At 40.0% G+C, this 21893-nt stretch overlaps 2 protein-coding genes across 2 annotated transcripts in view; one reads left to right on the top strand and one right to left on the bottom strand.

Annotated features, from left to right (window-relative positions):
* Positions 1 to 21893, top strand: part of Shroom2 (shroom family member 2) — a 176845-nt gene that overhangs the window by 76460 nt on the left and 78492 nt on the right. Inside the window, exon 2 of the mRNA XM_028857699.2 lies at positions 5932 to 6083. Coding sequence (XP_028713532.1) covers positions 5932 to 6083 — 152 coding nt within the window. The remainder of the gene's footprint in view (positions 1 to 5931; positions 6084 to 21893) is intronic.
* Positions 12601 to 13080, bottom strand: LOC114683403 (histone H3.3A-like). Its single transcript, XM_028857704.2, has one exon. The coding sequence runs from the start codon at positions 13027 to 13029 to the stop codon at positions 12616 to 12618; it is 414 nt and encodes a 137-aa protein (XP_028713537.1). The 5' UTR covers positions 13030 to 13080; the 3' UTR covers positions 12601 to 12615.

Genomic DNA, 21893 nt, shown 5'->3' with positions numbered 1-21893 from the left:
TAAACAATGCACTAAGACAAACTATAATTACTGCCTCTTGATTCTTCTGGATAAGAGGAGCATTTCCTGGGTTTGGACAAAGGACTTGTACCCTAGAGGTGCTATTCTGGCAAATTCTGTGAGGGGAGTGGGTTCAGGGGACAAAATACTAAAATGAAAATGAGAGCCACTTATCCCTTTTTCAAACTACCACTTAATATCCTGAAGATGTAATCAGTGTGACAGGTGTTGGAGAAAAGTATAGGAGACGAGAATACAAGGGAAAGTGTGTTCTGGGGTAGTAGTGTGCCTGCTTGCCTTTACTTCTTGGCCTTGTCCCAAGTAGCCACAATTTTCACAGCTTCACACATAGGTCTCTTCATCCCCCAGGAACTGCATGGGTTTGATGGGCCTAAACTATTATATACTTTTTCCCTCTTTGAAGAAATTTCTCAGATCAAAGAGGGGAAAGGTGTCCTTGTTACAGCTCATGGCAACAGCCTTTAGGGTATCTCAAGTGTCTGGTGGGTCTCTTTCAAGAGGCCATTGTGGAGCTAAACCTTTTAGCTAGTATTGCCACCATCTGAAAATCAGATAAGAGCCTAACTAAAGTTCTGACAGTAGTGCCCTTCAGACTCTCATAAGAGGGTAGCTGATCCTCAATGAAGTTTGAATACCTGTGATCCTTACTGATGTGGAAGGGATAATCAGGCACCTTTGGTGGTGATGGAACGTCATAGTAGCACCTTCAGATTGTTACTTATGCTTCACCATGCTTGGCAGCAGTTTCTACCTTATTGAGGCCAGTCAGACCCCCATAGTGCTACTCATTGAGGTGCTAGGTCCTCTCTACTGGCAGCCACACTGTTCAGATGATCAGATTATTCTTTTCTACACTGAGGTGAAACATATCAAATTCATAGCCAGCATCTTGGTACTGAAGCTATTCTCCGGGTTCTGGACACTCTCACCATGCTGGATCAACACCAGATTGTAGGCTGTAGTGGCAGCAGGCTGGGGATATAGTGGCCAGATTTTTGTTTTCTGATTACATTCCTCCTGCCTACATAAATATCTCTTGTCAGGGGAGCAATGGAAAGGAAAATACCATGGTATCTCCTAAATGCAAATATATTTTCCCTGGAAAATAGAGATAGGGCATAGCTGAGGAAGGCAGATGGGTTCTTTGTAGACAAGAAATAGCAGGTATTATCATCCTTCTTTGAGAAGGTGGAAGGACTCAGATGAGATCACTTTGATAAAATGTCCCAGAACTTATTATATAAACATTTATGGGAACAGGATGGAAAACCTACTCTTAAACCCCACTCACCGTAGTTGAGTCAGACACAGGTAATATGTCATTCTAAGGAAGTACTACTCTAAAAGCTGTCTTGGCCAGACATTGTTGCATACTTAATGATTCCAACTCTTGGGGGTTGTCTTAGTTAGGGTTTCTGTTGCTGCAACAAAACACCATGACCAAAGCAACTTGAGGAGGAAAGGGTTTATTTGGCTTATACTCACACATTGCTGTTTATCATTGAAGAAAGTTAGGACAGAAACTCAAACGGGGCAGAATACTGGAGGCAGGAGCTGATGTAGAGCCCATGAAGGGATGCTGCTTACTAGCTTGCTCCCCATGGCTTTCTGAGCCTGCTTTCTTATAGAACCCAGGACCATCAGCCCAAGGGTGTCCCGCCCACAGTGGGCTGGGCTGGGCCCTCCCACATCAATCACTAATTAAGAAAATGCCTTATGGAGGCATTTTCTCAGTTGAGATTCCCTCCTTTCAGTGTGTCAAGTTGACATAAAACTAATCAGCACAGGAGTCCAAGGGCAGTGTGGTATATGTTGTGAGACCCAGTTTCAGAAAAACTGGGACTGGAGGTATTTATAGAGCACTTGGCTTGCATGCATAAAGCCTTGGGTTCAATTCCTAGCACAATAACCCTGTCACCATGACTTTGCTAAAGATTTTCTTAATGTTAGTAGAATTAAAATTTTTTAGGGTCAGGGATGTATTTTGAAGTTTAGCCTCTGAATTGTACACTGGGACAGAATAGTTTTCTTCCTCTTATTTATTGAAGAACACACAACTTTTTATTGTGTGAAAATGTATCCAATATAAAATTGAGCTTAGTAAAAGCATATTGAAATGTAGATTTAGTGGCCATTAGGTATATTTCACACTGTTGTTACAACCATCACCAGTGTCTGTGTGTTGACAGCCTTCCATCCTCTCATACTGAAACTCTGGCCCCATTTAGCCATTAAGTGCTAATTCTCTATTCTTCCTTCTTTTCCCTGCCCTTGGAAACCACCATTCTGCTTCTGGTTTTGGGTACTTAGGTACCTCATATAAATGGAGTTACATGCTTAAAAAATAATCTGGTATATGTCATACAGTATAATGTCAAAATTATTCTTATTGTAATATATAATAGAGCATCCTTTGGGGGGCATGAGGATAGTGTGGATGGAAACTCAGACCTTATGCATGCCATGCAGGTACCTTACCTCTGAGCTATATCTCAATCCAACTTTTTTTTTTAAAAAGGCTGGATAGCATGTCATTGTATATGTATACATTTTACTTATGTATTCACCTGTTAATGGACATTTGGGTTGTTTGCATCTAGAATGCACAACTATTTAGTAGCAAGGTTCCAAATAGCTTCTGTTTCTCAGTCCACCATCCAGGGACCCAGATTCCTACCAGATTGAAGGGTCTGATGTTGAGATTCTTCTACCAGCTGGCTTCAGGGGAGTGATCCCAGCTACAGTCTTGTATTCCTGGGTTTTGGCTTGTCTTCTCATCCATCACTGTTAGCAGTCCAGGATCTATCTGTTCTTGATGTTCATTCTTCCTCCTTATCTATCCTTCCTCCATAGTCTGTGTTATATCTAAGTTGCCTCCATTGGTACCCCCAACCTCACCTTCAGGCTTTAAATACGCCCTGTTTATAGTCACTTCACATGTAGGATGCCTTTCCTTGGGTCCTACCATTAGACAGCCAGTTGCCCACATGCTTTTTGACCTGGGTACTCCTAAGTCTTTCACATGAGATTTGTCAAAACTTAGTTTCTTTTAGATGTCATGTGCATTTTGGCTGTGCATTTATGGCAGAGGGTGTGGTCTTGAGTCAGGTATAAATTAAGTATGTTTGTTATGACATTAGGATAAAGTTGTCTAGACTTGCTGGGCGTGGTGGCACTTATCTTTAATTCTATCGCTTGAGAAGCAGAGGCAGGTGGATCTCTGAGTTTGAGGCCAGCCTTGTCTATACAGCAAGGCCAGTCAGAGCAACACAGTGAGATCCTGTCTCAAAAAACAAAAAAAGTTATTTGGACTTTTGAAGTGAATTATTTATTGGATGGACTACTTCCTGTTTTTGCTAAGAGTGTTTGCTTGAACCTTGAGCTTCATGCATGAAGACAAATGTTTCACCATTAAACTATGTCCCCAACCCATTTTTTTAAAAAAATTCATTCGTTATTTCATTCATTTGTGTGTGTGTGTGTGTGTGTGTGTGTGTCTGTGTGTGTGTGTGTGTCTGTGTGTGTGTGTGTGTGTGTGTGTGTGTGTGTGTGTGTGTGTGTGAAAGTAACTGGATAACTTGCAGGAGTCAGTTCTCTTCTTCCACTGAGTGGATATTGCCTCTCTCTTTTTACCATATGGGTCCTGGAGATCAAAATCTGTTCATCAGGCTTGACAGTCTTCTGAACTATCTTGCTGTCCCCAGCACATTTTTGTTTTTTTGTTTGGGAGCAAGGGCTGGTAAGTTACTGCTTAAGCCTCCTGAGTACCTGAAATTATAGACTTGCCCCTTTAGGACAAGCTAGGAGTACTATTTTAATTTTGTGTGTGATACTGACCTACAGTGGATAATTGCCTTTTTAGCATAAAACAATTCTCCTAGGGACATAGTAGAGAATTTAGTAAACTGTGTAAATATATTTATTTAATTATTTAGAGACAGAGTGTCATTTTCTTGCTCAGGCTGACCTAAAACTCGTAGCAATCTCTTGTTTCAGTCTCTTCAGTGTTGTTATAAAAGGTGTGCACCACTTAAAATATGAGACAAAAGATCCTGAATTTGAGGCCAGCCAGGGGTATATAATGAGACCTTGTCTCAAAACAAACAAGTCAACTAACAGATTGTGTACTGAGTACCACTAGTCATTTGTTTGATGGTCTTTGCAACTTCTTGTTTCTTTTCAGGAGTTTTTGGGGAGGAGGGTGTAATAAGCAAAGTAGAAAATATATTTGGCTTTGTGGGCCTAAAAGTCAGTGGTCCTTCATGGCACTATCTAAATGTGTATTTATGTTCTGGTAAGTTTTATTAATAGGTAACAAGGACAGTAAAGTCCCCTGACTGGATTTTGTTTGGCCAATGACTATTTGCTAGCCAACCACTTGTGCAGAAGAGTAAGTATATGTATGGATCTGTAGTTAGTTAGTTAGTTAGTTAAGTATAAGTATATGTATGGATCTGTAGTTAGTTGCTGGCCTAACTAGGTTTTAGTTACTACTAAGTGGTATAAGTACTAGATCAGATAACAGTGATCTGTGTTGTATTTAAGGTAGGAGCTATAAAAGGTGATGTTCAAACTTTGTGCATATATGCCTTTTTTTCCCCTGTGCTGAGGATGGAGCCAATGGCCTTACACATGCCAGGCAAGTGCTCTACTACTAAGCCCACACCCCCTTAGTGCAGGATATTCTTAGCACTGATTAATAAATCTCTTAATATGAATAGCATGACATAATCTGATTAGGACTGTGGTAAAGATATAGGTATTAACAAGCATATGGAGAATTCACAATCTTTATGAACTACCTCTGAGAAGTGGAATCTTATTTTTTTAAAAAAGAACTGATATTTTCTCAAAAATATTAAATATAATTACCATAGGACCCATCATTTCTTCTTGTAAGTATACCCAACAGAAATGAATATATAAAACCTGGTGTACCAATATTTATAGAAGCATTATTCATAATCACTAAGAATAGAAACAACTTAAATGACTATCAGCTGATAAATCTATGAACAAAATGTGCTTTGTTCATATCATAGATTATTTAGTCATAAAATTTAATGAAGTAATGACATGCTATAACACAGATGCATACGGAAAGTATTATGCTAAATTACAGAAACTAAACGTTAAAAGGTCACAAGCAGGGAAATTTGTAGACTAGAGAGTGTATGTGGTGGTGGCAGTGTAGGCCTGAGATCCCAGCTACTCTGCAGTCTGAGGCAGAAGGATCATAAGTTCAAGGCCTGCCTTATCTATAAAAGTAAATCCTAGGCTACCCTGGACTACATAGTGAGATCCTTTCTCAGTGAATGAATGAGTAATGAACGGATAGTACTGATGACACAGCTCAGTGGGGCTGGGTTTATTCTCTCATGCTGGAAGAAAATGATTAGAACTATTATAACCATACTGCTTAATGATCAGTGGTTTCTCTTGGGGCCAAGGAAATGTTCTGAAATTGATGGTGACTATGCAACTCTGAAAGAACTAAAAGCTGTAAAATGGCTTTTATAAGTGGATGTATAGAATTTGAAATATATCTAAAAAATGTTACTAAAACAAGGTACAGGATTAATGTATAAGAAATAATTAGTAAATAGTAAGAATGATCCAAAATATTGTTCAGATAAAGGAATTTCAGAATATTAATCTGGTTTTGGATCCTTTGTTTTTTATTATATGGGTTTCTGAGTCTTCCCATTCCTCCTTCAGTGAACTTGTGTACTGGGGGACTAATCAGGATGAGGGATGTAGATTAAGAAGCATCATTGTATGGGTCCTTTTACTCCTAGGTAATGCGAAAACTGTGACCTGCTTGAACCCTATACATGTTATATTCCCAGCTGCATTGGAGGAACTTGCTATGGCTCAGGGATGTTCATGGAACCCCCTTCTGTGTTACAGATTGAAGAAGGAAGCAAAGCTGCAGCAGTCGACAAGCTTCTAGCTGGAGATGAGATCGTGGGTATCAATGATGTGAATCTCTCAGGGTTCAGACAAGAAGCAATTTGCTTGGTGAAAGGCTCCCACAAGACCCTGAAGCTTGTGGTCAAAAGGTGAGATATGTGCCTCTTTTTTGTTCACCAAGACAAACAAGGAGTAGAATGTTAAAATTACAAGCCTGTGTGGCTTTTCTATATGTTAGAGATTTCAATATGCCTATGAACTTACAGTTAGAGTTTTCTCTCACTAGTTTCTGGAGACTGTCCCAGAATCCCCCTTTCAGATACCAGAATCTGTACATTCTTCAGGCCTTTCTAGAAAATGCTATCATATTTGTTTATAACCTAGGCACATCCTCTCACATGCTATAAATACTCTCTAAGTAGACTCAACTTTTAAGTCTCCATGACAAAAATACCTGACAATAACAACGTAAAGGAGGAAAGATTTCTTTTTGGCTCAAGTTCTCAAGAGATTGGTGCCCATCACATTAGAGAAGGGAATGGGTTTTATAGTGATAAAAGTATTCTGCAGATTCCTCCTTCTTGTTTTTTGCTGACCAAGAAGCAGACAAGATGAATCAGAACTAGAGCTGAGCTAAAACTGTCAAAGGCTTGTTGTCCTCAGTAACCTTCCAGTAGCCAGAACCCACCTCCCAAAGGTGCCACTACCTTCAAAACACAAGCCTATGGAGGACATTCTACTCTCAGTGAGGGGATATGTTGATTATTGTTTATAGAAGGTGGTGGGCTACTTGTTTTGATTCTTTTTTTTTTTTTTTTTTTTTTGGTTTTTTCGAGACAGGGTTTCTCTGTGTAGCTTTGCGCCTTTCCTGGAACTCACTTGGTAGCCCAGGCTGGCCTCGAACTCACAGAGATCCACCTGACTCTGCCTCCCGAGTGCTGGGATTAAAGGCATGCGCCACCACCGCCCGGCAACTTGTTTTGATTCTTATGCATGAAAGAGAGTACTTGAATCACAGATACTTGGGCAAACTGCCTGTGCCTATAAATTAGACTGAGGGTAGGAGGTTAGATGATTCTAAGAAAATTAAATTAGGAACATGATGGTTTTATGTATAGGATAAAAACAGTACTCCCAGGTTGGAGAGATGGCTTAGTGGTTAAGAGCATTGGCTGCTGCTTTTCCAGAGGTCCTGAGTTTAAGTCCCAGCATCCACATGATGGCTCACAACCATCTGTAATGAGATCTGGGGCCCTCTTCTGGTCTGCAGGCATACATGCAGACAGTACACTGTATACATAATGAATAAAGAAATCTTAAAACAAAACAAAATAAAAAAATCACATACAAAAAACCCAGTACTCTCAGGTACCATGAGAAAGATTGTACTCTATTGTTTTCAGAGATTACAGACATGGGCCTCTGAGCCTGGCTACATGTCTTATTTGATAGAATCAGTAAAGTCATTGATTTAATTAAAAAGTTAAGCTGGATGTGGTAGTGCATGACTTCCATCCCAGTATATGAGAAGCAGAAACAGATGGATTGCTGTGAGTTCAAGGCCAGGCCTTGAACATGTAATTATGAATAATTAAGACCTGTCTCAAAAAATGTTAAGTCAAGCAGTTACTTCAGATTTTAGCACACATTGAAAAACATATTTCTAAGGAACACATCCCTGCTTTTGAATGACTTTTGTTTATGTTTTGGCAGTGTTAGTGATCAAACCCAGAACCTGATATATGCTAAGCAAGTATTCTACCACTGAACTTTAGCATTGCCAGTCCTAAACACTCTTTTAATTAGTCCTTACAGCTCAGAAGATACAATCTCAGAATGATAGTTTCTGATCTGTTTGAGGAAGTTGGAATGAGTTATCATCAATATATAATCCCTTGATTACCTCATGAACCCTCAGAAGGAAGTTGTCTTACTTATGATTACTATTACTGTGATGAAACACCATGACCAAAGCAACTTGGGGAGGACAGGGTTTGTTTGACTTACATTTCCACAGCACTGTTCATTATTGAAGGAAGTCAGGACAAGAACTCAAATAGGGCAGGAACCTGGAGGCAGGAGCTGATGCAGAGGCCATGGAGAGGTACTTCTTACTGGCTTGCTCCCCATGGCTTACTCAGTCTGCTTTTTTATACAACCCAGGACCACAAGCCCAGGGATGGCACCACCCACAATTGACTGGGCCCTCCCCCATCAATCACTGATCAAGAAAATGCCCTACAGCCAGAATTTATGGAGGCATTTTCTCAATTGAGATTCCCTCTTTTCACATAGCTAATTTGTATCAAGTTGACATAAAACTATCCAGGACAAAAGTCCTTTGTTGTCTTGAGATGCAGTTATTCTTAGTCAAGTGATGGTCATGAGAGGATTCAAATTCTAGACTAGGAGACATACATTGCCTCAGATAATTGTCACTGCCTCCTAAACCTCACTCCCTGGTTCTCTTTGACTTACTTGACTTTTGAATGAGGAAGATACAAATTTCAAATCCCTACAACAACTTTGAGCATCTGAATTCTGAGCAGAAGATTTTTTGGGGTTTTTTTTCCCCTTGAGACATAGTCTCTCTCTGTAGCCCTGGCTGGCCTTGAATTTATGGTGTAGAACAGATGACCTTGAACTCAAAGAGATCCAACTACCTCTGCCTTCAGTGTGCTGGCATTAAAGGCACACAGCACTACACCAAGCCTAGCAAGAGGATGTTTGAGTTAGAAGATATGTACAGAAATACGATACAGATTTCTTAGTCTACTTCTTTTTGGTGTCAAATCTAGTTTAGGGTGTTTCTTTTGTTTGGGGGAGTGTGAGTGTGTGTGTCTGTGTCTGTCTGTCTGTCTGTCTGTCTCTGTCCATGGATTTGGTGGGAGAAAAGTAGTTTTACTGTTTACTTTGCATTTCTGTAGTTATGAGGTAAAGTGGACATTGCTACATACATGTCTTAATGTGCTTGATATAATTTGTTTTTAAACTAGAATTATATATCTAAGGATATCAATATATGGACTAAAGCCTGTTTAAAATTATCATTTCCGTATAGGAAGCAAAGAGAGGAGGCCATAGAGCATTTACAGGCTGGTGTAGCCAAAAAGACACATAAAAGATTTGAGTAAGAGGAATTAAACTTTTGTCTTGAAGGACTGATGGAAGCCACTATGGAGAACTCCTGTTTTGTATTCTGCATGTTTCCTTTAAATGAGGAGTATAGACAATTATCTGCTTTAGATAAAATTGAATAGTTTAAGTAGCAAGATTTTAAAATAAAGATGTTTATTCAAGTTTTTCTTTGAAACATACTTTTGTTTTTTTGAATTTTTGAGATTTTGTTTGTTTGTTTTTTTCTGTGTAACTGACTTGACTGTCTGGAATTCGTTCTAAAGACCAGGCTGGCCTTGAACTCACAGAGATCGACCCACAACCTGTCTCTGCCTCCTGAGTGCTGCAATTAAAGGTGTGTACAACCACCACCCAGCTTGAAGCATTCTTTTTTTATTTTTATTTATTTATTTTTCATTAAGAAATTTTCCATTCATCCTACATACCAGTCACAGATTCCCCTGTCCTCCCTCCTCCCCCACCCAACCCCCAAGCCACCCCCCATTCCCACCTCCTCCAAGGCAAGGTCTCCCATGTGGAGTCAGCAGAGCCTGTCACGTTCAGCTGAGGCAGGTCTAAGCCCCTCCTCCCTGCACCAAGGCTACACAGTGTCTTACCATAGGCACTAGGTTCCTAAAAGCTGGCTCATGCACTAGGGATAGGTCCCAGTCCCACTGCCTGCCCCCCCCCAAACAGTTCAAGCTAAACAACTGTCTCTCTTATCCATAGGGCCTAGTCCAGTACCATGGGGGCTCCTCAGCTATTGGTTCACAGTTCACGTATTTCTAATAGTTTGGCTAGTTGTCTCTGTACTTTTTCCAATCATGGTATCCTGGAGCTCCGACTGGGACTCGGTCACGGATCTCTGCATCTGCTTCCATCAGTCACTGGATGAGTGTTCTATGATGACAGTTAGGGCATTCAGCCATCTGATCACCAGAGTAGGTCACCTCAGACACCCTCTCAACCATTGCCAGTAGTCTATGGTGGAGTCATCATTGTGGATTCCTGGGGACCTCCCTAGCACTCTGCTTCTTCCTTTTTCCGTGGTGCCTTCATTTATCATGGTATCTCTTTCCTTGTTCTCCCACTCCGTTCCTGATCCAGCTAGAACCTCCTACTCCCCTAAGCTCTCTTTCCCCCCACTCTTGCCCTCCTTTACCCTCCTCCCCCCAGTTTGCTCATGTAGATCTCATCTATTTCTTTGTCACTGGGTGGTCCCTGTGTCTTTCCTAGGGTCCTCCTTATTAACTAGCCTCCCAGGAGCTGTGGTTTGCAGTCTGGTTATCCTTTGCTTTACATCTAGTATCCACTTATGAGTGGGAACATACCATATTTGTCTTTCTGAGTCTGGGTTACCTCACTCAGGATGATATTTTCTAGTTCTATCCATTTGCCTGCGAACCTCATGATGTAATTGTTTTTATCTGCTGAGTAGTACTCCATTGTATATATGTACCACATTTTCTTTATCTATTCTTCAGTTGAGGGGCATCTAGATTGTTTCCAGGTTCTGGCTATTACAAACAATGCTGGTATGAACATAGTTAAGCATGTGTCCTTGTGGTATGATTGAGCATTCCTTGGGTATATGCCCAAGAGTGGTATAGCTGGGTCTTGGGGGAGATTGATTCCCAATTTTCTGAGAAACCGCCATACTGATTTCCAAAGTGGTTGTACAAATTTGCACTCCCACCAACAGTGTAGGAGTGTTCCCCTTGCTCCACATCCTCTCCAACATAAGCTGTTTCCAGTGTTTTTGATCTTAGCCATTGTGACAGGTGTAAGATGTATCTCAGAGTTGTTTTGATTTGCATTTCCCTGATGACTAAGGATGTTGAGCAATTCCTTAAATGTCTTTCAGGTTCCCTGGTAGAGTTTTTGGGGTCACTTATGTATACTATCATATCATCTGCAAATAGTGAAAGTTTGACTTCTTCCTTTCCAATTTGTATCCCCTTGATCTCCTTTTGTTGTCTTATTGCTCTAGCTAGAACTTCAAGTACTATATTGAATAAATATGGAAAGAGAAGACAGCCTTGTCTTGTTCCTGATTTTAGTGGAATCGCTTTGAGTTTCTCTCCATTTACTTTAATGTTGGCTGTTGGCTTGCTGTAAATTGCCTTTATTATGTTTAGGTATTGTTTCCTGTATTGCTGATCTCTCTAGAACCTTTATCATGAAGGAGTGTTGGATTTTGTCAAAGGCTTTTTTAGCATCTAATAAAATGATCACGTGTTTTTTTTTCTTTCAGTTTGTTTATATGGTGTATTACATTGACAGACTTTTGTATGTTGAACCAACCTTGCATCTCTGGGATGAAGCCTACTTGATTATGGTGGATAATTGTTTCGATGTGTTCTTGGAGTCTCTTTGCCAATATTTTATTGAGTATTTTTACATCAGTGTTCATGAGGGAGATTGGTCTGTAGTTCTCTCTTTTTTTTTTTTTTTTTTGGTTTTTCGAGACAGGGTTTCTCTGTGTAGCTTTGCACCTTTCCCAGAACTCGCTTTGGAGACCAGGCTGGCCTCAAACTCACAGAGATCCGCCTGCCTCTGCCTCCCGAGTGCTGGGATTAAAGGCGTGCGCCGCCGCCGCCGCCGCCGCCGCCGCCGCCGCCACCACCACCCGGCTGTAGTTCTCTTTCTTTGTTGCATCTTTGTTTGGCTTGGGTACCAGGGTAACTGTAGCCTCATAGAAGAAGTTTGGTAATGTTCCCTCTGTTTCTATTGTGTGAAACAATTTAAAGAATATTGATATTAACTCTTCTTTGAAGATCTGGTGGAATTCTGTGTTGAAACCATCTGGTCCTGGGCTTTTTTTAGTTGGGGGACTTTTAATGACTGTTTCTATTTCCTTGGGGGTTATTGGTCTATTTAACTAGTTTATCTGGTCTTGATTTAACTTAGGTATATGGTACCTATCCAGAAAATTGTCCATTTCTTTTAGATTTTCCAGTTTTGTGGAGTAGAGGTTTTTGAAGTATGACCTGATGAGTCTCTGGATTTCCTCATTGTCAGTTGTTACGTCTCCCTTTTCTTTCTTTTTTTTTTATAGTTTAATGTATTTTAATAGCAGACTTACAGGAACAGCACAGAAGACAGACAACATTAAAAACATGTACTTGCATGTAGGATAACTCAGTTAGAAAAGTATAGTGAATGGATGGAATCTACTGTATGATAAAAATGCTACAAATACCATTTAGTTGCCATCAATAAGAAATTTACTTATTTTCAAAAATTCCAAATGCTGGCATTGTCCAGAAAAATTTAACAGGTTTATTTATAATTGCTATAAAGTTGAACTGTTGAAATGTGTTCACTGAAACATTTTTCTTGCATTAATGCTTTACATATTGCATTTATATTAAAAATTCACACATAAATGAAAATGAAAAAACTGCCAATACCTGATTTCTGTCCCCTATTTTTCCACTCGCAATCATATACTTAGGTACCTTTTGACCCCATGGAAAAAAAATATCTAACATTCAGAACTACTGATAACAGGAAGAAGAGGAAAAAATTTTTTGAGAATGAAATGTTGCCCCTCATAGTGGACTATGAAGCACGTTCTCCACGTATGCGGCGTGCTAGCTGGATATCTTTTGGCATAATTGTTACACGTTTGGCATGGATAGCACACAGGTTGGTATCTTCAAAAAGGCCAACCAGATAGGCCTCACTTGCCTCCTGCAAAGCACCAATAGCTGCACTCTGGAAGCGCAGATCTGTTTTGAAGTCCTGAGCAATTTCTCGCACCAGACGCTGGAAGGGGAGCTTGCGAATCAAAAGTTCAGTGGACTTCTGATAACATCTGATTTCACGGAGTGCCACAGTACCAGGCCTGTAACGATGAGGTTTCTTCACCCCTCCAGGAGAGGGCATTCTCTTGTGAGCGGCTTTAGTAGCCAGTTGTTTCCTGGGTGCTTTACCGCCGGTGGATTTGCGGGCAGTCTGCTTTGTAGGAGCCATGGTATGGGCACCTCCTTACTTACCCCCCTTCTTCTTCGGCTGGAGCTCTGCAAGCGAGAGGTGGTGCTGGCATTAGGGAGTAGCGGCGGCCACGTCTCCCTTTTCATTTCTGATTTTGCTCATTTGGATGCTCTTTCTCTCTGCCTTTTGGTTAGTCTGGGTAAGGGCTTGTCTATCTTGTTGATTTTCTCAAAGAACCAACTCTTTGTTTCATTGATTCTTTGTATTGTTCTCTTTGTTTCTATTTTATTTATTTCAGCTCTCAATTTGATTATTTCCTGGCATCTATTCCTCCTGAGTGACTTTGCTTCTTGTTCTAGAGCTTTCAGGTGTGCTGTTAAGTCACTAGTGTGAGATTTCTCCAACTTCTTTATATGGGCATTTAGTGCTATGAATTTCCCTCTTAGCACTGCTTTCACAGTGTCCCATAAGTTTGGGTATGTGGTGTCTTCATTTTCGTTGATCTCTAGGAAGTCTTTAATTTCTTTATTTCTTCCTTGACCCATTTGTGATTCAGTTGAGCATTATTCAGTTTCCATGAGAGTGTAGGCTTTCTGTAATTTTTGTTGTTGTTGAAATCTAACTGTAAACCATGGTGGTCTGATAGAACACAGGAGGTTATTCCAATTTTTTTTATCTGTTGAGATTTGCTTTGTGGCTGAGTATGTGGTTAATTTTGGAGAAGGTTCCATGGGGTGCTAAGAAGAATGTATATTCTTTTTTGTTAGGGTGGAATGTTCTGTAGATATTGATTAAGTCCATTTGAGTCATAACATCAGTTAAGCCCCTTATTTCTCTGATAAGTTTTGATTTGACAAATCTGTCCAGTGGTGAGAATGGGGTGTTGAAGTTTCCCACTATTAATGTGTGGGGTTTTATGTGTGATTTAGCTTTAGTAATGTTTCTTTTACATATGTGCATACCCTTGTGTTTGGGGCATAAATGTTCAGAATTGAAACTTCATCTTGGTGGATCTTCCCAATTATGAGTATGTAATGTCATTCTTGTTCTCTTTTGATTGATTTTAATTTGCAGTCTATTTTGTTGGATATTAGGATAGCTACACCAGCTTGCTTCTTAAGACCATTTGATTGGAAAGTCTTTTCCCAGCCTTTTATTCTGAGGTAGTGTCTGTCTTTGAATTTGAGGTGTGTTTATTGTATGCAGCAGAAAGATGGGTCCTGCTTTCATATCCCTTCTGTTAGTCTGTGTCTTTTTATAGGTGAATTAAGTCCATTAATATTAAGGGATATTATTGACCAGTGATTGTTAATTCCTGTTATCTTTTGGCGGTAGTGTGTGTGTGTGTGTGTGTGTGTGTGTGTGTGTGTGTGTGTATGTATGTGTATTTCTCTTTTTGGGATTTACTGCAGTGGAGTTATCTATTGCCTGGTTTTTTTTTGTTTTTTTTTTGGGGGGGGGGGTGTATCTGACTTCCTTAGGTTGGAATTTTCCTTCTAGTACTTTCAGTAAGGCTGGATTTGTGGATAGATAGTGTTTAAATCTGTTTTTTTTTTCTTGGAATGTCTTGTTCACTCCGTCTATGATGATTGAAAGTTTTGCTAGTCTAGGCTGGCAACCATGGTCTCTTAGTGTCTGTATTACATCTGTCCAGGTCCTTCTTTCTGGCTTTCAACGTCTCCATTGAGAAGCAGCATGTTATTCTAATGGGTTTGCCTTTATAAGTCACTTGGCCTTTTTCCTTATCTGCTCTTAATATTCTTTCTTTATTCTGTACCTTTAGGTGTTTAATTATTATGTGGTGAGGGGACTTTTTGGGGGGTCTAGTCTGTTTGATGTTCTATAGGCTTCTTGTATCTTCATAGGCATTTCCTTCTTTAAGTTGGGAACATTTTCCTCAATGATCTTGTTGAATATATTTTCTGTGCCTTTGAGTTGGTATTCTTCTCCTTCTTCTATCCCTATTATTCTTAGGTTTGGCCTTTTCATGGTGTCTCAGATTTCCTGAACATTTTGTGTTATGACTTTTTTGGCTTTGGTATTCTCTTTGACTGACGATTCTATTTCCTCTATTGTATCCTCTACAGCAGAGATTCTCTCTTCCATCTCTTGTATTCTGTTGGTTATGCTTGCATCTGTGTTTCCTGTTTGTTTACTCAGATTTTCTATTTACAGCATTCCCTCTGTTTGTGTCTTCTTCATTGTTTCTATTTCCCTTTTCTGGTCTTGAACTGTTTCCCTCACATGTTTAATTTCTTTTTCATGGTTTTCTTGGCTTTCTTTAAGGGATTTATTGATTACTTCCAAATTTTTTTTGTCTTTTCCTCTATCTCTTTATTGATTTCTTTGAATTTTTTGTTTGCCGTTTCCTCCATTTCTTATATTTTTGGTTGTGAGCCTAGCCTTTAACGGTTGAGCCATCTCTCCAGCCCCTTTTCCTCCATTTCTTTAAGGGAATTTTTCATTTTTTCTTGAAAGGCCTCTAGCATCTTCATGAAGCAATTTTTTATGGTCACTTTCTTCTGCTTCTTCTACATTGTGATGTTCAGGTCTTGATGTTGTAGGAGGGCTAGGTTCTGGTAATGCCACATTGCTCCTTATGTTGTTGTATGTATTTTTGCATTGATATCTGCCCATCTCTTCCTCTAATAGGTATAAGAAGTGCCTGTGTCTGAGCGAGCTGCTGTTGATCCACTCTGTGCTTGTTGTGTCTGTGTCTCAAAGGGCCCCTCTGGGTCTAATCTTAGCTCTTGGTCTAATTGGAGCTGGGAGATTCTGTATCTCAGGGAGCTGCTCTTAGCTCAACCCAAGCTAGTTGATTCTGTGACTCACGGAGCCTCTCTTGGTCTTATCAGGGCTCTTGGTCCAGTCAGAGCTGACAGATGCTGTGTCTCAGAAAGCCTCTCTTGGTCTAATGAGGGCTGGCAGATTCCCTGTCTCAGGAAGTTACTCTTGGTCCAATGAGAGCTGACAGTTTGGTTTCCATGCATCAGAAAGTTACTGGTGTCTCAGGTGGATGGGTATTGGGGCAGGGCATGTAGATTGCAGGGTCTGGGGTGGGAGTGGGGGCAGGGCTTCCTGCAAGAGTTTTCCCTGCTGGCCGGCAACTGGGGCAGAGTTGGGTGGGGTTTCCCAGGGACTGGCTGTGTCCCAGGGCTTGGATCCTAGGGGCAGGACTCTGGGTGTGAGAGGAGTCACTCACCTCTTGGTCCAAGGACAGCTGGTGGTTTGGTATCTGAGCCTCAGGAAGTTACTGGGGTCTCAGCCAAATGGGTATTGGGGTAGGACATGTAAATTGTGGGGTCCGGTTGAGGGTTTTTGTTGGGAGGGGTTTCCCACAAGAGTTTTCCCTGCTGGCTGGCAACCGAGGCAGAGTTGGGTGGGGGTTCCCAGGGACTCAAAACATACTTTTAATAATATAGTGTTTTAAATTTTTTGGAAATAATTTTATATGAATTGTAGGTAATAGAGGTAGATATTGTTCAAGTTTAACATGGAGCTGTTTACGGATGTAAAAGAAGTTTCTCAAGCTGGTAAATTAGTTAATATTAGGACTCATGTCTGTTTCTCAGTGCATCGTGAAAAATTACTCTTGATCTTAAAGATATACATAGTAAAGCCTTTTAATACTCCAGAGTAACAGGTCTTTATTACAAATGCACCAATTGTTCTGAAAACTAGCATATATTCTTCTCTAAGTTTGAATCTCCCCACTGACATTTTTCTTCATGCTCCAGGCAACCACTTAATCTGCTTTCAGTCATTGTGGATTAGTTAGCATTTACTAGTATTTTATATTGAGCTCCAACATGGAGCATGCCTTCTCACAAAAACTTCAAGTTCTTGGGTGCAGCTCCATAGTAAAACATGTACTCAGCACCTAAGGCCCGAGTTTGATTCTAAGCACCCAAGGCAGAGTCTAGCTCACAAAAAGTCACTTTGAAAGTGACTCATAGCCTAAGCTGCAAACACATAAATATATGTTACCCTGCTAAACATTATGACCAAATAATAGACTATGTTGATCCATCCTTTGCCTTACTGTACCTCCCTACCTCAGGTGAGAGGTGGTGGTGGTGACTGTTAACATTTGAATAGTAGTCCCTGCATAGACTCCCCTCCCCTTAATGACAGCTGCACCATCCTTTTATTTCCTGTGCTCCTTTTATCTTAGTGTGTGGGACCAACCAACTCAGATGAGATTTCAATAGGCTAGTTTCACAAAGGAGTGGAATCTTGTTTCACAAGGCCCCAGTAATCTTGTCCTCATTCAGAAGCAGTGTCCGGACAGTGATGCCTGAAGGGACATGGTGATATCTGATCCCCAGTGAAGATTCTTCCATAGACAAAAGAGAATGGCTACTTTTCTCATGGGTAACTGAAGAAAAAAAGAACTTTAACTATTATCTCCAGCAAGAGCACATGTTCTTCTTCATAATGTCCAGGTGGCATTCGAGCTCATGAGCAGTAGGCTGGGGGACTCTATAGGAGCCAGATTGGTGGGGTTGTGACAGATTGGGTCCAGCATGCCTACCTGTTCTTTGGTTTCCAAGGTGTTTGGTATTTCATTGTGTCCCTTTGCAATGAAAAGACAATGTATTCAATCAATATGCATTAATTGTCTCCATATTGTTGTCACCTGCTCTGTTCTCCATGTAAAATTTTACAACTGGAGATCTCATGGGTAGGACTGGCATGGATCTGGGCTCTAGGATTTTCACAGAAGGCTACTGGCAGTTTCATTGGGTGGCTGTATTGCTTTGAAAAAGCTGAGGAATGCAGAGGCCCAAGGATCTAGAGAGTTCAGTCTGGGCAACAGAGTAAGTTTAATGGCAGCCTTGGTAGTTAATTGACACACTGTTTCAAAATAATAAACACAAAGAAGGACTGGGGATATAGCTCAGTAATTAGTGCTTCTCTAGCATCTGTGAAGTCATGGGTTCAATTTCCAGTAATACAAAAACAAATCAAAATATACCCGTGAACCCTAGGGAACATTAAATATTAAATAAATTAAATATTTAAACATTAAATAATAAATAGGGAACTTTTAAATATTATACTGTAAATACATTTTCAATCTTTTCCCAAATTTACGATATAGTATAGTATTAGTACACTTACACTTACACCTTATTCTTAATCTCACTCTGGTTGTTTCTGGTGACACTGTCCTGGATTGCAAGTCATTTTGTTGGGGGACAAGCCAGAATAGGGTTAATTCATGTTACTTGTCTCTGCTCGTAGCCACAAACTGTCTTGTGAATCTAATTATATCTGCTAAGCTTACATTCAGGAGCAGATTAACACCAAAGAGGAGGCTTTTCTTTTGCTGGAGTCTGCAATGGTTAGGCAGCCTGTTATTAGATGGTTGCACGTTTTGCAGAAAGCAGGCTTCAGATGCTGGACAGAGGTATTGCTTGCTGGGAACAAGTTTTATGCAACATGCATCCCTTCTCAGATGTTGTAGAGTTTCATTGCCTTCAGCTTCATACTGGTACCCTGTAGTGCTCACCTCTGCACTGGCCTCATGGAACTGGCCTTGAGTGGGTGGCCGGATGGCCTCAGTGATGATTATTAGCATAGATATTCCTGTGAGTATTTACAGTGGTATGTCAGGAGTGACAGTTTCGAGACAGCAGCTGGTTGTGTCTTTTCTCCTCTTCCTCCCTTTTCTTTCCTCTTCCTCCCTTTTCTTTCCTGTTGTCTTTCCTACATTCTAGAGAGCATTTCCTTGCAGAATCCTCCCAGAATGGGGATTCTTGGTGTGTGTGTTGAAGGGGTGGTCCAAGGAGGGTTTCTGGGCGTGTCAAGTGAAATCCATGCTATAGGGTAGTTTGCTCTTGTTTGCTCATTGCTGAGGGCATTATTTCTATTGGTGAGCATTTGGGGGCATGCTACTATGCTTATTTCCTTGTTGAAGCAGAGATGTCGAAGTTTATGCCCTGATTTCTTTGTGCTTCTTTCAGTATTTTCTTTATTAAAGTCAGGGGGGAAAAGTAAAACCAAATAGTTCATAAGTGTTTTATCTTGAGTTTGGACTTGTATGTAGCTTAATCAGATGAATCTCTGTGAGACATTTCATTTTCTAGGTCAAAGTTAAGACTTTTGTTTTTCATTCTTTATTCATTGTAAAAAAAAAAAGGGGGGGGACTTAATCTTTATGAAGGCTATGTCCATACTGTAACTAAGACATCAAATGATGTTTATAAAATTCAGTTTGGCAGAAGTATAGAGTAATGATTTCTAGTGAGTTAAAAAAATTACTTTGAAAACATTGATGGCTTTTAGTTTTCATTAGTTTTACTGTTTTTAGTTATACAAAATAATAGATCTTATGACATTTTATTGCATACAACTGTCGTTGTACTTTGACTTTTTCTGGTATTGGGGACTGAACTCAAGGCCTTGCTGATGCTAGACAAGCATTTTAATATTGAGTTACATCCCAGACTCACTGTTTTTTTAAATATATTAAGAGACACATATTTACTGTATATATATATATATAAAGAAACACATTAAGAGAAACTTGATTTTGCTTCTTTCAAGTTTCTAAAAGAACTGGGATTTTTTTTAAGACAAGGTTTCCATAGACCCAGGCTAGCCTCCAACATGAGATTTTTCTACTTCAACTTTTCAAGTCTGGGATTACAGATGTGTGCCATGGCACTCATCTCAGAGGAGCTATAAATTGTATAACTAGCCTTACATGCTACAGATTATGTTCATTTTTAGATCTGAGGAATTAAGATGTAAACTGTAGCATTAACAATGCAGTTAATGTTTTTGGTGCTAGCCAAGTGCTATACCATAGAGTCATACCCTCACCTATATTTTAGATAGATGATAGATAGATAGATAGATAGATAGATAGATAGATAGATAGATATGTGTGTATATATATAATATATACATTATATATATAATTTTTAAAAGAGGTACCAGTGTTAAGGTCTAACATGAAGGACTTTACATGAGAAGATTTCTCTATGTGCAGTTGAATTGAAAAGAGAAATGTGCTGATGAGATTATGGAGTGTTTCAAAGTATCCTCTCTTGATAACATGGGAGTGCCAGGACCTGTTGCCCAGCAGATACCAGGAGTCCTGCCAACCTCTCAATGGACTTCTCTTGGCAAGAGGCCTATGTTTTAGTTATGTCCAACAGGTTGCTCACCCTTATTATTACTTGTAGGAGCACATGACTCTCAGAGGTCTCTGTCCTGCCCTTGGTTTTAGTCATGGCTATGCTTGGAGGATGTCTTGTTGCTGTGGGCTGACTGCTTGGTCTAGGAAAATGAACTTTTGGTTTCTTACTAAGGGGTAGAAAGAGGTGATATTGGCAGAGCCATGAGAAAATGGCTGCCCAGTAGGTCACAGAGACAGAATAAATGTTACTTCTTCTTACACATGTCCCATAAAGTTTGCTACTACTAATACCCCTTGATTGTCTTTGGGGAAGGAAGCAAACACACCTTACCATGTAGAATGGATGTTTTCTAAAAAGAATTGCACTGTGCATTTTGTTGCCTTTGTTTTTACATTGCCTGCTTCCTTTATGCAAGGAAAATGCTCATGGATATGAGAACCTCATTGTGTGTCTTCCTCTTACCGTCTCAGATACTTGCTCCCCTCCCTACTGCTATACCATTTAGAATAGGTGCCAAGGAAAGGAATTTTATAGCCTGCTTATAATAGTTAAATCCAAAGCCTTTTTAATTTAATGAAGTTGTATTGCTAGTGCTTTTATTAATGTGATTATGAAATGTCTGACTAAATAACTGAGGTTATGCTGGGTGTGGTAGCACATGCCTGTAATCCCAGTACTCAGAAGGCTGAGGCAGGAAGGGTATATAAGGAGACACTGTCTCAAAAAACTAACTAAACCAAAATAAATAACTCGGGTCCTTTTGGCTTTGAGACAGCTAGTGTTCTTTGGGTAGAATAGCTGCTACCATGACTGGGATAAAGGGATGACAGGTATCTGGCCTCCACTCTGGAAAATGGCTATATTGCATTATCTGTTAGAGTAGGTTGCTTCTCTGTAGCTGTAATGAAATAACAGAAACACAAAAATCAAAAAAACAAATAACAAAAAAATAAGCATGCAGGTTTTTCTTGAGCATCTTCTCTAGTTTCAGTTTCTAAACATAACACTGTTGTTCGTTTATTGTTGTTATTATTTTCAGTGCTGTTAATGGAATTTGAGGCCTTCTGAATGCCATGCAAGCACTCTACTCCTGAGCCACACCCTCAGTCGGGTCTTGGGATTCATTTAAGGATACAGAGGATATTCTGTGGCTTGGTGCTTTTCCAAAGAAAAGGATCATCCATCCTCATTGAGTTGATGTATAATAAAACAAATGACAGTTTCTCCATAGCTACTGAGTATTTATGGATGTAGAGCAACCATGCACGTAAGGTGTTGTTTAATAGTTCTCCAAGAAAGCATTCTGAAGGGTGTAAAATTAACAGATTCCTTTGGGAAAAAAATGTTATTGAATTTTTTTTTTTGAGACAGGGTCTTAGGTATCCCAGGTTGGCTCTTAACTCAGTATGTACAACCCGAGGCTGACCTTGATCTCCTAGTCCTCCTGCCTCTACTTAAAAGTGTGGAGATCACACATTTGTGCTCCCAGACCTTATTGAGAAATATTATTTACTCAGCGTAGCATTTAACTCTTCACATTCATACTGCAGCAGTTGGCTGACTCCCCCCTTTCCCCTCCAGAAAGGGTCTTGCTTTATTGTTCAGCCTTCCCTTTAACTTGAAGTCCTCCTGCCTTAGCCTCTCAGGTGTAGCAATTACAAATAGTAGACCCATTCTTTGTATTCAACAGACTTGGTGGTAAACTTCAAGGAAGTCATTTGTTTTATTTTATAATGGAGTTCTTTCATGGTC

This window comes from Peromyscus leucopus, chromosome X, assembly GCF_004664715.2.
Source record: "Peromyscus leucopus breed LL Stock chromosome X, UCI_PerLeu_2.1, whole genome shotgun sequence".
Lineage (NCBI taxonomy): Eukaryota > Metazoa > Chordata > Mammalia > Rodentia > Cricetidae > Peromyscus > Peromyscus leucopus.
The sequence above is the reverse complement of the archived record's forward strand: the minus strand, read 5'-3'. Positions and strand labels throughout refer to the sequence as shown.

Bases quoted from the DNA above. Each gene is read 5' to 3' on its own strand.
- LOC114683403 (XM_028857704.2), bottom strand. From the start codon at position 13,029: ATGGCTCCTACAAAGCAGACTGCCCGCAAATCCACCGGCGGTAAAGCA.